Source organism: Mesoplodon mirus, assembly GCF_964341445.2.
Source record: "Mesoplodon mirus genome assembly, chromosome: 1".
Lineage (NCBI taxonomy): Eukaryota > Metazoa > Chordata > Mammalia > Artiodactyla > Ziphiidae > Mesoplodon > Mesoplodon mirus.
Genome location: NC_138976.1, coordinates 230,777,835 through 230,792,166, shown reverse-complemented (window position 1 = coordinate 230,792,166; position 14,332 = coordinate 230,777,835). Strand labels below are relative to the sequence as shown.

Below are 14,332 nucleotides of genomic sequence, written 5' to 3'. Positions count from 1 at the left end.
AAAATGAACACCCACTACGTTTTCAACTGTAAAGGACAGAAAAGAGACACAAAACACAAGATTCCCGCACTCAAGTAACGTACAACTTGGTACAGAAGACAAAGCTAAAAAAAAAACATCATGAATTAGAGAACAAATACCAGATGAGAGCAGAGAATCCTCAAAATAAATGGAATAAACAAGTTAAGTAAGTGTTTAAGATCAAGGGTCCACATATGATAATTCTCTATTACAGGCAGCATTTGGGATGGACAGGTTTCAGTTCCCATGGATGGTTACTGACTCTACCGTGAGGATTACAGAAACAAGAGGTGGTTTAATTAGGAAGGAACTCAAAACTAAGGGCTCAGATAAGAGATGGGAGAAAACCAAACTTTCAGGAAGAGAAAATCTGAGGGTCCAGGCGAAGCATGAATCAGCAACGCAGCGAGTTATTTTTAAAGATATACAAGGAGCACTGCACTCAGGAGGGTCACGTGACAGTCCTTCCACAGCGCGAGGCTCTATTCTACCCAGAACTTCTTGACCAGGCTCAGGGCTCCTCTGGACCGGAACCGAAGCACGAGGAGAAGCTGGCGGGCATCCAAAGGAGAGCGACTAAAACGATCAAAACATTAGGAAACAGGTCCTAAGAGGACACGTAAAGGAAGTGCAGTGTTTAGGCCACATAAGGGTGGTCAGGGCCGGCACAGGGGGCCCCTCCTTCCCATCAGGGACAGGACGAGAGTAATGGGATTAAACTGCAGGGACAGGGATTTGTATTTGATACAAAAAAAAAAAAAGAACTTCCTGGCTACGAAGACTGTGCGGCTCTGGAGTACGTTGTCAACAAGGTTTGAAACGTCCTTTTCCAGAGACTTTAAAATACAGTAGATGATCCTCTGCATAAAATGTTCACTCAGTGTCCTTTCTTACCCTACAAAGGCAGGAAGTGAATATTTTAACTATAAGTAGAAGCTCCATTTAAACCAAACCCAGACTTATTAATTGCAAGGCTCCTCACTGTTGTTGCATGTTCAAAATTCACCAGAAAGTTACCAGCTACATAAATGTACTTATTTAGCCAGAGGTGGGCCTAGTCACATAAAAAAGTGATCAGCTGCTCTAGGTAGGAGATAGAAAAAGAACCAAAACATGGATAAACCAACCAGAGTGCCTATCTAAAAACATCACGGGGGTGCTCTGGAAGGAGGGGAGGGCAAGGGTGAGAGGGGTAAACAAAACTCGGCCGCAAGGAATAAAACACACACACATTCTACATCCAGCATCCATTAAAGGACCCTTGTGAGGGCACTGGAATCTTTCCTAACACCAATTTTTTTTTTTTTTTTTTTTTTTTTTTTTTTTTTTTTTTTTTGCTGTACGCGGGCCTCTCACTGCTGTGGCCTCTCCCGTTGCGGAGCACAGGCTCCGGACACACAGGCTCCGCGGCCATGGCTCGCGGGCCCAGCCGCTCCGCGGCATGTGGGATCCTCCGGGATCGGGGCACGAACCCGTGTCCCCTGCATCGGCAGGCGGACTCTCAACCACTGCGCCACCAGGGAAGCCCCCCCTAACACCAATTTTTAAAAATTAGAACCAAACTACAAAGCACGCTTAGTCTTTCTTACAGAAGTCTTAGGAATCTAAGACTTTTCAAAACTATGCCAAAGAACAAAGTCAAAAGATAAGTATTTTAAATTATTTCAGCTATTATTTTCCCTACATCATCAAAAAGAGAGATAGGGAGGGAGGGAGGGAGAGGAAACAGTCACGGCTGGCCAGCACATAAGGAATTCCACGGCCGCTGGGGCCACAGAAGCAGGAGGAGAGACACGAGGGCCCCAGCTCCTTGCACAGCCCAGGCCCAGGGTCACACCCAGCCGGTGCAGAACCTGGACGAAACCAGATTTGGCATCATCCGCAGTCACTAACTCATGAACAGCTTGTGAACCTAAAGTTTAAGCTGCCTGTTTAAAACAGAACAAAATGCCCGATGACGTGTACATTACAAATGTCGGTTGGTTAAATCACCAGACTCCACCAGCCTGCATGCACGCGCGTGCACACGCGCACACAGGGCTGACTGCACCACGCAACTGACACAGGGCACTCCAAGCTCTCACTTCTGGAGAGAGGACCGGCAGCTGAGCGTCGCAGGTCCCGGGCACTGGAGGGCGGACCCTCACGGCTCCACGAGTGATGCCGGGCTGAGGAAGGTGCCGAGCCAGAGGGGGAGCAGACGGGCCTCTGCCCGGGGCCACACCCCGGCCTGTGCTGCCCCGTGGCCTGCGCTCCAGCGCTCAGAAAGGAGCGTTCGGGGCTTCCCTGGTGGCGCAGTGGTTGAGAGTCCGCCTGCCGATGCAGGGAACACGGGTTCGTGCCCCGGTCCGGGAAGATCCCACATGCCGCGGAGCGGCTGGGCCCGTGAGCCATGACCGCTGGGCCTGCGCGTCCGGAGCCTGTGCTCTGCAATGGGAGAGGCCACAACAGTGAGAGGCCCGCGTACCGCAAAAAAAAAAAAAAAGAAAGGAGCGTTCGTTCAGAGGAAGACTCAGCTCCCAAGTCCCCCCTGACCCGTCTGAAGGAGCCTCTGTTTTCTGGGACATCTCCCCACCCCGGACGAAGCCCCCGCTGCCCCAGACGGTCCCTGATGCCTCCCGTGGACTCTGCAAACTATCAACAGCATCCCTCCCCACTCCCACCCCACGTGTCCCTGCGTGCAGGATCCAGTCCACAGTCGCTGCCCTCCTGCGCCCAGGCCTGTGCGACCCCAGAGAAGCTCAGCCGCTTCCCACCCGCATTCAGCATAAATACGCCGCCCGCCAGCTGCCGGTCAGAGTGGGACAGCACGGCGGTGAGATGGGCTCAGGCCCCTCCAAAGGGCAGCACCCCTGGACGTGGGGACACCCCGTCCTCGGCTGTGGGGGGCCTCAGGCAGCGGGATGACATTGCAGGCGGAACAGGGGGAGGTCCTTCCACCCAGGAGGCCCAGCGAGCAAACCAGCCCCAAGTCGGGCTCCTGGCTGCCCCCGCCTTCCTGCTGAAGGCCTGGCCCACCCTACCGTCCATCTGAAGGTCCCTGTGGCAGGCAGGGCCTCCAGGGGACACCGAGGAGATGCCAGTGTCCCAGCGTGACTCAGAGGCACATCGCACGTCACCGCACCCAGATGATACCCAGACGCCAGCCTCAGTCTGTTCTAAACGCTCACGGCCGGAGCTGGCCTTGGCTTGGGCAATCGTGCCAAAATGTTCAGGGCCGCACAGGAACTCAGATACAGAAATCCCTCGTTTTAGAGATGGGGAAACGCCTGCCTATGGAACAGAAATCACTGGCTGCAAGTCACCAGGCCAGGACTAACACCACGGCTCCATCACTTCACCACCGCGCAAGGGGTCCTCAAGTCACGCTTCCTACATTCTCGCACCTCGTTCAGCGAGACCAGAGCTTTTGGTGCCACAGCTGGGCTTTCTTGGGCTTTGTAAATGTTTCACACTGTCACCTGATGACGACCTTCAACTAACACTTTGGTTTCAAAAAAATCAGTACCTTTGTATGACAAGAGTTTGGGGTTTCCGTATCTTCTAATATTTTGGACTTGTCATAAAAATAAGTAGAAAACAGAAAAATGAAAATGCTAATAGTATTACGTACTATGAAATACGTAATACGGAACGAAAGTAATTAGACTATCCAAAAGTGGCGAACATATTTAGCCTGAAAGACTTAAGCACTTCAATTGTGCTCAGCTGCGGGGGAGAAAAGGTTAAAAACGTATGAAATGCCGGAAATAACATATCAAAGAGTGTGTTTAAAAGACAAACTCAACCATGGGAGAAAAAAACTGAGACTTCCGCTAACTAAATGTCACTTCAAATGAGCTGAGCAAATAAAAATTTAAGGTCTGAGGTTTCATTTATTACATACATTGTTTAATCTATGTGTTTAACATGTTAAAGAACTTTAAAAGTTCTTTAAAGATATGTGTTTAAAAACCAAGCAGTTATATAATGAAGAGCGTTAGAATACTTTGAGCCCTGCAGGAATTTAATCCCCTCGTAAGAAATCTAACGTTCACCCTTTCATCCTTGGTGTCCAAACACCCTTCCAGGAAACTTACACCGATGCCAGGGCTGCTGGCACCCACACTGAGGTTCTGCTCCGTCGCTGCTGGATTATTTGTGGGGACGGCGGGGGGTCCTTCACATGAATTACACCCAGGGATGGAGCCCTTACAGCAAACCCGCATTTCATCCTGGGCAGTTCTCACTACATTTTAAAATACTGAAAATTCACCCCTGTTCATTCATTGCTGAATTATGAACAGTGAACATACAGTGTTTCGAAAGGATTTCTGTCCTTGGAAAAAATACTTGGAGGAATTTTTACTTCCTTAGGCTAAGAGAAGAAAGTTCAAACTTGACGGGCCTTGCCTTTCTGCACTATGTTTACAGCAACGTAATGCACTTGTACAGCCTGCTTACTTACTTACTGCTTTCTTCCATGTTCCACAAGACAAATCATCTACGACGTCACGGCTACCGCCAACCACGTGGACCGACACCTCCATCCGCTTCCCCACTACCTGGAGGAGCCCACTCACGGGCCGTCCTTGAAGCAGCTGTGTCTGCAGCTGCATGTCTGCCTGCCTTCAAGAGGCCAGCACTCCATCCCCCGGACGGGGCACGGGCTCGGCCAAGGGCAGGCACGGCGGGGCCGTGCACAGCTTCTCTCTTCAGCGTCACTGCGCTCAGAAGTCTCTGAAGTTTAGAAAAAAGTGAGGAGATACACGCAGTCTTTATGACAAAAGCTCGGGAGGAGGAAGCCTGAGTTCCACAGTGAGGGTGCCTCAGCAGCAAGGCTGCTTCGAGTGTAAGGTGTCTACCCCAGGACGTTGTGCTGCTGCGGAGAGCCCGCCTGACCCACGCCCGAGCGGCACCCGAGTCCTCGCCATCCTGGGCGCGGCGTGCAGTGGCTCCACCAGGGACGCACGGGACCCCCGATACGGTGCACCCCACGCCCGCCCGGCTGTGGGGGGAGATGGGGACGCAGACACATGGGCAGAAGGCCCTGTGAAGAGGAGACGGGGACGGGAGGGGTGCGTCCACAAGCCGAGGACAGCGGGGTGTGCCGGGAGCCCCCAGAAGCCAGCGGAGGCCAGAGCTCTGCCGACACCTGGATTTCAGACTCTGGACCCAGAACTTCTGTTGTTCTCAACCACTGGCCGGGGGTGCTTCATTACAGCGGCCACAGGAAACTAATACACATTCAACAAACCTCTCCTGAGTGTGTCCTATGAGCCAGGCGCCACGAAGGTGCTCAAGAGTCACAGGTGAACCAAACTCAGCGATCCTGGCCCCGGGCCCCGCGTGGAGCTGCGGGCCCTCTGGTTCTGCGTTCCTGTGAAGAAACGGAGCCCAGGGCCTCCCTGGTGGCGCAGTGGTTGGGAGTCCGCCTGCCAATGCAGGGGACACGGGTTCGTGCCCCGGTCCAAGAAGATCCCACGTGCCGCGGAGCGGCTGGGCCCGTGACCCATGGCCGCTGAGCCTGCGCATCCGGAGCCTGTGCTCCTCAACGGGAGAGGCCACAGCAGTGAGAGGCCCGCGTACCGCAAAAACAAACAAACAAAAAAAAGACACGGAGCCCAGAGCGGCCGAGCAGCGGCCAACACAACCCGGACCTCCACACCTCCCTGTGTGCCAGCCACACCAGGGAAGGGCTGGGCCCACCTACCTCCATGGCACGGGGCCACCTGCCCCTTTTTATCAGAACAAAACAGGCACCGGGGACGGTGAGGTGAAAGGAGCCCCGCCAGTTACACTGAGGAAAGCTTCCAGGGCCGCAGCAGCGCGAGGATGAGGGGGACACGGTTAAGGGGGCGAAGCAGGGAGCAGACAGGCCTGGGGTGGTGGCCGGCTCCATCCTGAGAGCGGGGGGCCTTGCACGAGTTTCTAGGCCTCTCCAGCCACGCTTCCCTCGTCCATAAAACGAGGATACCTTCCTGACCAGCGATGAGAGCAGACGGGAAGCTCTGAGAGAGACGCCATTTCAGAGAAAAGCTCAAATTGCAGCATAGCACGTACAACACGATCCTATTTCTATTCAGTTGTTTCCTGGGGGGGGGGGGAAACACACAAAATACCCTCTGCACAGTGGTCACCTCTGGAGATTAGGGACAGACAGATTAGAAGCCCTGATTTTCCCCTTTACATACTTCTCTACCACAAATTTCTTACTATGAGCACATATTACCTTTAATTTTTTAAACGGAGAGAAAAACAGTATACAGTCATCTAAAAAGCACAGAGCATGATAATTCAGTGAGTTGTACACTCACAATTCGTGCACTCTTCCATATGGTATACCTCAATAAATAGGTGTTTTCTTTTTAACGAGATAGGTGTATGTGCTCAGCCGTGACAAGATTTCCCAGATATATTCTAGTCATCAGATATGCAGAGTACGGAATCCCACTTATGTCAAGAATCAAAACAACCAGATGCATATACATATAAACACATAAGAAGAGATACAGAAGGACACACATTATACTTCCAAAGTGGTGAACTTTTTTATAGCCAGAATGTTTTTAGGAACTCATTTTGCAATTTACATTTTGAACATTTTTTAAATAACAATACTCCTTAGCTGCATTGGGTTGTCTGAGATTTACACGGTAACAGTCACACGATACAAATGTGATACAAAGAAGACTCATTCAGCATTCCCGGGTTGTACACAGGCTCCCTGCCCATCCCAGCCCTGAGCCTCGACGCAGGCCCGACTCAGGAACAAGGGGCCGGTCAGGGTTGAGGTGGACAGGAGGACCGAGTAGGGGTCAAGGATGACACGATGAACAAATAAGAAGAGGTCAAGAATGTCTGCAACACAGTGTTTGGCAAAAACAAACACCTTTTTCTATTTAGACTCGGCCACTGGGAAACATCAAAACCTCTCCCTCGGTCCAAACCACTACCTGGAAGTCTTGCTTCTTAGGTCCAGGAGGGGTGGTCCCCACTGTGCCCTGACAGCCACCCCCTGGCCAGGGGGAGCAGGTCCTGCCCACTTTCGCCCACCTCCTCCACGACCGTCATCACAGGCACGATCCTGTATCTCACCGCACAGTTCGGGGCCTCACCACCTGCTGCCTTGCTTGCAGTTTCTTGCGTGCTCGGCCTCCGCTAAACGCGCACTCTCCCCAGCGCGCGCGCTCTCGACCGCGGCCCCGCCCCACGGCATCACCCCCTCCCCCTTCCCCCTCCCCCTTCCCCCCCTCCTCCCGCTCCTGGACCCCGCCAGTCCAGCCGGCCAGGCTCCACCAGCGGGGCTGGCAGGGACTGGAGGTCCACTCGAGGTGACTCAGCATCCAAGGGCGCAGAGGCCTGAGCCCACCCTCCCACAGGCCTGTAGGACCAGCCCCGCCGGTGCGCAGGGGACAGAGGGGACGGAGGCCACGCGGGGCTGACCCGCAGGAGCCCATCCACGGGCGGCACTGGGGCTGCACAGGCCGGCCGGCTGAACAACAGGCATTTATCTCATCAGTCTGGAGGCTGCAGCCTGAGACCGAGGTGTCGGCGGGGCTGGCTGCCCCCGAGGCCTCTCTCCTCGGCGTGCAGAGGGCCGGCCGTGTTCCCGCAGCGTCTCCCCTCTCCCCGGCTCTGCGCCCTGATCTCCTCTTAGGAGGACGCCAGACTGTGGATTAGGACCCACCCGCGTAAGCTGCCTTCACCTTAAGCACCTCTTCGAAGGTGCCACCCCTGAGCGCAGCCTCACAGTGAAGACCTGGGGGACAGGACTTCAACCTATGAGCCTGGGGGGACATGTTTCAGCCCCTAACAGTCAGCTGCAGGGAGAGAGGGAGCGGGCACTATGGAGGAATGAAAGCAGCAGGGAGGAGAGCTCCCCGGTGCCCCTTTTCTTTCCCCCTCTCCCAGGCCTCTGAGGCACGCTCCAACCATTTCTGTCCTGGGCCTGACGGCCATCTCAGTCCCAAGGACCCTTCCTTCTGGCCCCAAGGGCAGGGCACTGACCAGGACGGCCGCGCGGTCCTGGGTGGCTCCCGGCCCAGCGCTGCACCAGAGGCCTCGTCTTGGGTCACCAGCCCGTCCCCCGCTCTGTTCTCACGCACGGCCCTCGCTTCCTCCTGGGAGCTCCGCTTCATCCGGCCGTGGGTCAGGACCTCTGGAATACTCCGTCCCTCTTCCCGCCAACCCCTCTCAACTAATTAATACCATTGCACCCTTAAGACCTCCGTTCAAATGCCTCGGCCTGAAGAAGCTTTTGAAGACACACAGACGGACACACACGCACACATGTGCGCGCACACACGCACTAAACCAGGCCCTCGCCTGTCATCTCCCCAGCTCCCAGCCTAACACTTAGCACCTGTAATGACCTGCCTGTACTGTTATCACGCTAGGACAGGTGTGTCTCTCCCACCAGACACGCAGGTTCATAAGCAGAATCCGCGTCTGCTGTGTCCAGCACTACCCATCCAGCAGCTAGGGCAGTGCCTGGTACCTAGTCAGTGCTTGATAAATATGTGCTAGATAAAGGAAAGAATACAAGTGCAAGTTAGTGTAAATCAGGGGCCATGGGATCAGTGCTGGCTGAATATGCTCACTCTGAGGGAGCGGCAGTGTGAAATCATTAAGTATCAGCACCTAGACAGACAGATACACGTACAGGTATTAGACCTGGAACCAGTGGAGCCACAGCTAGAAAGCAGAAATTTATTCCATTAGGTCACAATTCTATAGGGATTAATCAAACATGTCCACATCGAACTCTGTACATACTTATATATATAAAATCCACCTTCTGTAGGTATTTTTCAGCCCATGGAAGCAAGTGTCTGCAGCCACCCGCTCCCTGCACCTCGTCCCACTGGTCCACTTTGGCACCAAACCAGCAGGGATTCTTTACTTGGAGTAAGAGCTGGTGGTTTCCAGGGGTGACGCCGACCCAACACTCTTCCATTTGCTCCTTCATGTGAGGCAGGAAACACTAAAATTCTGGGAACAAGATGTGTGTCACACGTTGCAAATGTTCGTATCTGCTGATAACACCCAGTCTCCCTGAGGTACACGCATGAGGAAGCCACATGGCCACGATCTAACGGAACGTGGAACATAACCAATAACCGAACAGCATCCCACGTGGTACCAGCACTGGCTTCTACCACACGTGGGAACAGGCTCTCACACCCCCGGGGCGAGTCAGAACAGCTGAGGATCTAGGATTTATGATGTCATTCACCCAGGGGACACCCCAGGGGCTGGCTGACAACTAACTCCACGGGTCTCACTTTTAAAAGAAGCATTTTCTAGTTTGGGATTCGCAGATGCAAACTATTATATATAGAATGGATAAAGAACAAGGTCCTACTGTAGAGCACAGGGAACTATATTCAATATCCTGTGATAAACCATAATGGAAAAGAATCTGAAAAAGAATGTATATATATACATATATATATATATATGTATAACTGAATCACTTTGCTGTACACCTGAAACTAACACAACATTGTAAATCAACCATACTTCGATAAAATAAATAAATTTTTAAAATAAAATAAAGTAAAAAATAAAAGGAGCGTTTTCTGAAATGTATATATCTTTCAGGTCCTTGGGCTGTTTGTGTAGCCCTGGTTGTTTTGAATATTTCAAAGTAGAAGGTACCAGTAATTACTGGTAAAAGAAATTATTTTAGACTTGGGGGGAAAAGAAGTGCTTTTGACAGGAATTACAGCATCTGCATTAACCCACATTACCGAATAATTTTGTCTGTTCATTGTCTTGTCCTCCACTCTCTGTGCCCCCCCGCCCCCCGAAAGTAACAGACATGATCATCTCCTGCTTTTATTGGCCTCAACTACTTTACCCAAATTATAAGGCTCAAGCTCAATTGAGCTTCTTGGCAAGTAATTTTTCTCATGCCAAAGAAGAAACATAAAGTAAATCAGGAAAATCATATCAGCCAGAAAAATAATACCGACATCATCAAAATCACAAAATAATGTACCTAAGAAACGTGAAGCTCAATTTTGGGAGTTTAGCAGTTCAAATAAATGAACATTCCAACATCACATTGTCAGTTTCCACATCAGAAAGAAAACTTAAAATCCAAAGGACACTGAGCTGAATGCTTGAGTCCTCTTCTTAAATTCCTTTTTATCAGTAATCAAACATTCACCACATTCCTCACAACAGGTAAGGCAATGTGTCAACAACTGAGACACTTCTATTCACAGCCAGAAGCTAGGCCTCTCCAGTCTAATTAACAAGGAAACAAAATCCCTCCAAGGAAGCAAATCTACCCCCTAATTAAGTGAAGCAGACCTAGGTCTGGTGTCTCAGAAACGATGGTTCTGAGGTTGAAATATTCATGAGTCCACAGATACTAATCGTGTAAACTCCATTAAAAGAAGGAAATCTAAGAAAACCCTATAAGCAGACCAATTTCAAAACTAGGGGGCTTCAAATAAGCAAAGAAAACCTCCAGAACCCAAAGTTCTCACTAACATTAAAAAAAAAAAAATTAAATATGACTCAAAAGAAACCTGATAGCCTGGGGATAAAGCTGTTTTCCAGCAATTAAAACACTTTGCGTACTCTACATCTAGTGATGTAAATACATCATTCATAAAAGATAAACTTGAGAAGAAAGGAAAGGAATGGTTCGAAGGTAGTCATTCCCTACAGAATGCTAGGGAATGCTCTCTTCCAGAGAGCCACATCTGTGAATTTACCCTAGTTAATGCCATCCCAAAGGGTTATTCCTACCTCACTGAAAAAAGTCAGTTTTGAGTGTTTACAACGAATATTTGAAAAAAGATTCTCATCCAGATTAACTGTTCTTTAAAAATGGATTCTCTCAGTTTGGCCAATTATCAAGATTGTTTCTTCCGACAAAATTGGAACTGCTTTAATTATCAAATGTCCACAACTACTTTTCAGGTTTACAAAAATGAGAAAAGCATGTATTATTGGGGTGCCATCACGGGCAACATAATTTACATTTCTTCAAAATACCTTACCTTCTAGAAATTTCAGTCGTGGTAACTGCCCAGATATTTAGCCTCACTTCAAATTATTTCAGTCCAAACCCAAAACCCAAAAAAAATCTTTCTGATGGAAACATTTCGTTTCACTCCCTATAAAACCCAACATAAAGCTACATCCTCTGCTGTCTTAGCATAGCTCTCAATGACATTTCGTTGCTACAGCAACAAAACTCTGCTACCTGTGGCCATGATTTGTTAAGAATTCCTCCAACCAGAAAATTCTGTGCTGTGCATTCATAAAACCAACAGAATGGCTCCAAGCCACTTAAAAATTAAAGCTCAATGTCCTACTTGTGATCTACCCACACACATATTTATAACATGTCTACATATATGCACACATACATACATACTCATGGTCCTCTCAACACCATCGAAAAGGTAAAACCACACCAAATTTCCATTTTAAACTCGGCATAAAAAACTTCTGTATTTTAGATTTCATTGAATAATTGCTACTGTTTCCCAAGATTTATCTTAAAACGTAATAGAGGCCCACCATCCGGGAGAGAATTTTAAAAACAAGAAAAATTATTTATAACCAATCTCATTCCAAAAAGAAAAAAAAAAATTCCCAAGGCACAATCTCCTATCTGTTCCAGTAACGTGACTTCTTTAGCCATGAGCTGATTTAGAAGACATCCAAAGACTAAAGAATACACACTGGCCATCACTACCGTCACCCACCGCACCGCCTCTTCAGGCTACTCACCCTCACCGGGGGGCTCCAGGATTGCGCCCGAGGCTGCTGTCCACCCTGGGGGCAAGGTGGATCCTTCGAGCTACAATTGGCCACAGCGCTGCTCTGAGCCCTCGAGGCGTTTGTGCAGTCGGTGCCACTGCCCCCCGCAGGGCCGGGTTTCCAAGGCCTCTGCTTGATGCCATCCAGAAGTCTGACCAGCAGGATGTTGCTTGGAAGCTGCTCCACGCCCGCGCCAACCAGAGTCCGGCACTCGGGGCATCTGAGTTCATTGCGGGAACCGACGATGCCCAGCAGACACCGTTTGCAGAACGTGTGCTGACAAGGCAGGACCCTGGCAGAGACGTCGAGCCGCTCCAGACACACGGGACACTCCAGAAGGTCCAGAAGGGCCGACTCATCCATCTTCCTCTAGTTCACCGAGGGAGACGCTCCACGCGACCCTGAGAGTGGCTCATGTAACATCCATGTCAGACGCTGCTCTGGGGGCACCGGGGCAGAGGAAGAAAAGACAGAAAGTATGACCGTCTGGGGGCAAGGTGCAGAGGAGAGCCAGGAGCCAAGACGCACACAGAAGTGCTGTTTGCACTGGAACATGGGGCCTGAACTCCAGCGTCAACAAGTGAAAACAAGATAGGCTTTCTAAGCAATTCAAAATGAATCCGTAAAGATATCTAGTTCAGGGCGCAGAAAGAGCTACCAAGTACCATTCAGGAGTCTTGCCATAAACAGGATTTATGAAACGTAGTAAGAACATAATTTCTTCGGCTCTCAAAGTGAAATCTGCTGCCTTAGTAAAGTCCTCAACCCACCTGAGAAGGTGAAAGTGGCAAATGAACGTCTCCTCCACCTGAAATTCCTTTTCAATCCCACCAAGTTCCCAGTATTTAAGCCACTCTGGTGGTTAAGAAACCGCGCCTCATGTGATTTCTGTGGCACAGGGTCCCAATATTAAATACATATGTTTCTTCGCTGCTCTTAAAAATAGAACTGTTTAATCCTGCCCAACCAAAACGAGACGAAGGTTCACAATTCTAAACAACACACTAAAGATGGGCCTGAAAGCAGCTCAAATATAACAGCACCCATCAGGGCAGCGGCTGCCAAACTCAGAAACGATTTCTGAACGGCCTGTGTTAATCCCATTCAGAAAATCTGGCAAAATTATCACCCAAAGAATTTGAGAATGGAATGCTGGACTGAGAACCGAGGGCTTAATATGAAAATGGGGCCATTCAGGAAAAAAGCGTTCAAACCAGAGCCTACACCGCTCTCCCCTACCCCCAGTTCAGTGTGGACGTGTCCAGGGGAACCGGGTGGCGTTGTGGACGTCGGCAGGAACTGCTGCCCCTGACGGCGGGGCGGGGTCGGACCGCCCCTCTGCTCGCCGCAGGTACTGCGGGCCCGCGTGGACGCCAGTCCAGGTGCCGGGCCGCCGGTGTAGACGCGCCCGCGGCCAGAGGCGGGGGCCGCCCGCGCAGACACGCCGGGGCTGGTGCCCGGAGCCGCCCGCGCAGACACGCCGGGGCTGGTGCCGGGAGCCGCCCGCGTAGACGCTCGCCGGGGCTGGTGTAGGGGGCCGTCCGCCTAGACCCCGGGCCAGGGCCGGCAGGGCCGGGTGGGTCCCCCCGCCTCTGGCCGCCGCCCCGCGCCCACGGGAAGTTTCGGGAGCTCAGGACCGCCCGCAGCCAGCGTCGCCAGGTCCTCCCGCCGTGCGCCCGGGCGCGCGCCGCCGCCGCAGTGACCCGGGCCGGGCCGGGCCGCCCAGCTCCGCTCCAACCCGGCCCCGGGGGCGGGGGCCCGGGGACTCGGGGGCGGGGGCGGGTCCTACCTCCGCGCGGCGCCTTCTTTGTCCGCACGCCCCGCGCTCTCCCGCTCACCGGCCTCAGACGCCGCGGCCGCACCGGGCTCCGCTCGCCGCCTGCGCGCTCCCGCCGCCGCCTGCCGGGCCCGAGGGAGAAGAAGGGGAGGGGCGAGGAGGGAGGGGCAAGGAGGGAGGGGATGGGAGGGGCGAGGAGGGAGGGGGGAAGGAGGGGGAGGGGAGGGGAGGAGCAGGGGAGGAGGAGGAGGGCGGAGAGCAGAGACTGAGGAGGAGGAGGACGAGCGGGGGAGGCCAGCCGCCCGCCTCCCGCGCCCGGGCGCTGCGGGGGTCCAGGGTAGGTCCCGGGGGCACGGGGGAGGGGACCTGAGCGGCCGCCGCCGAGGCTGGGAGGGCGGCCGAGTGGGGACGCGCTGCCCGCAGAGGAGGAGCGGGTGCCACCAGGTACCCCGGACACAGACCCGGGCGCGAGCCTCAGGACCCGGCCCAGGACCCGGAAGGCGGGGTCGACGGGACGCCCGGCCCGGAGGCCCGTCCTACCCGCCCGGGACCCGGGGCCCGTGTGGCCCGAACCAGCCCCGCAGTCTCTGGGGGGCCCCCCCGCACACACCTGTAAAGCCAGGCACACACCTGTAAACCCAGGCGTACACGTATAAACCGAAAAGTCCTTTGGAAAAACACGTTGTCCACGGGTTTGGGGGTTTCTTTCTCAGCCTCAGTTTAGAGGAAAAACAAGTTAAAAATTTGTCATTGATCTCAAAATTG

At 52.4% G+C, this 14,332-nt stretch overlaps 1 protein-coding gene across 3 annotated transcripts in view; it reads right to left on the bottom strand.

The window, feature by feature from the left end:
- Positions 1 to 13,704, bottom strand: part of SH3RF1 (SH3 domain containing ring finger 1) — a 147,724-nt gene extending 134,020 nt beyond the window's left edge. The window contains exons 1-2 of one of the 3 annotated variants that reach the window (XM_082625124.1): positions 13,629 to 13,704; positions 11,761 to 12,230 (exon numbers count right to left, since the gene is read on the bottom strand). In XM_082625124.1, coding sequence (XP_082481250.1) covers positions 11,761 to 12,153 — 393 coding nt within the window. In that variant the 5' untranslated portion in view covers positions 12,154 to 12,230; positions 13,629 to 13,704. Of the gene's footprint in view, positions 1 to 11,760; positions 12,231 to 13,579 lie in introns of all 3 variants that reach the window. The other 2 variants (XM_082625122.1, XM_082625123.1) reach the window with 2 other exon arrangements.
- Between the last annotated feature and the right edge of the window lie 628 nt (positions 13,705 to 14,332).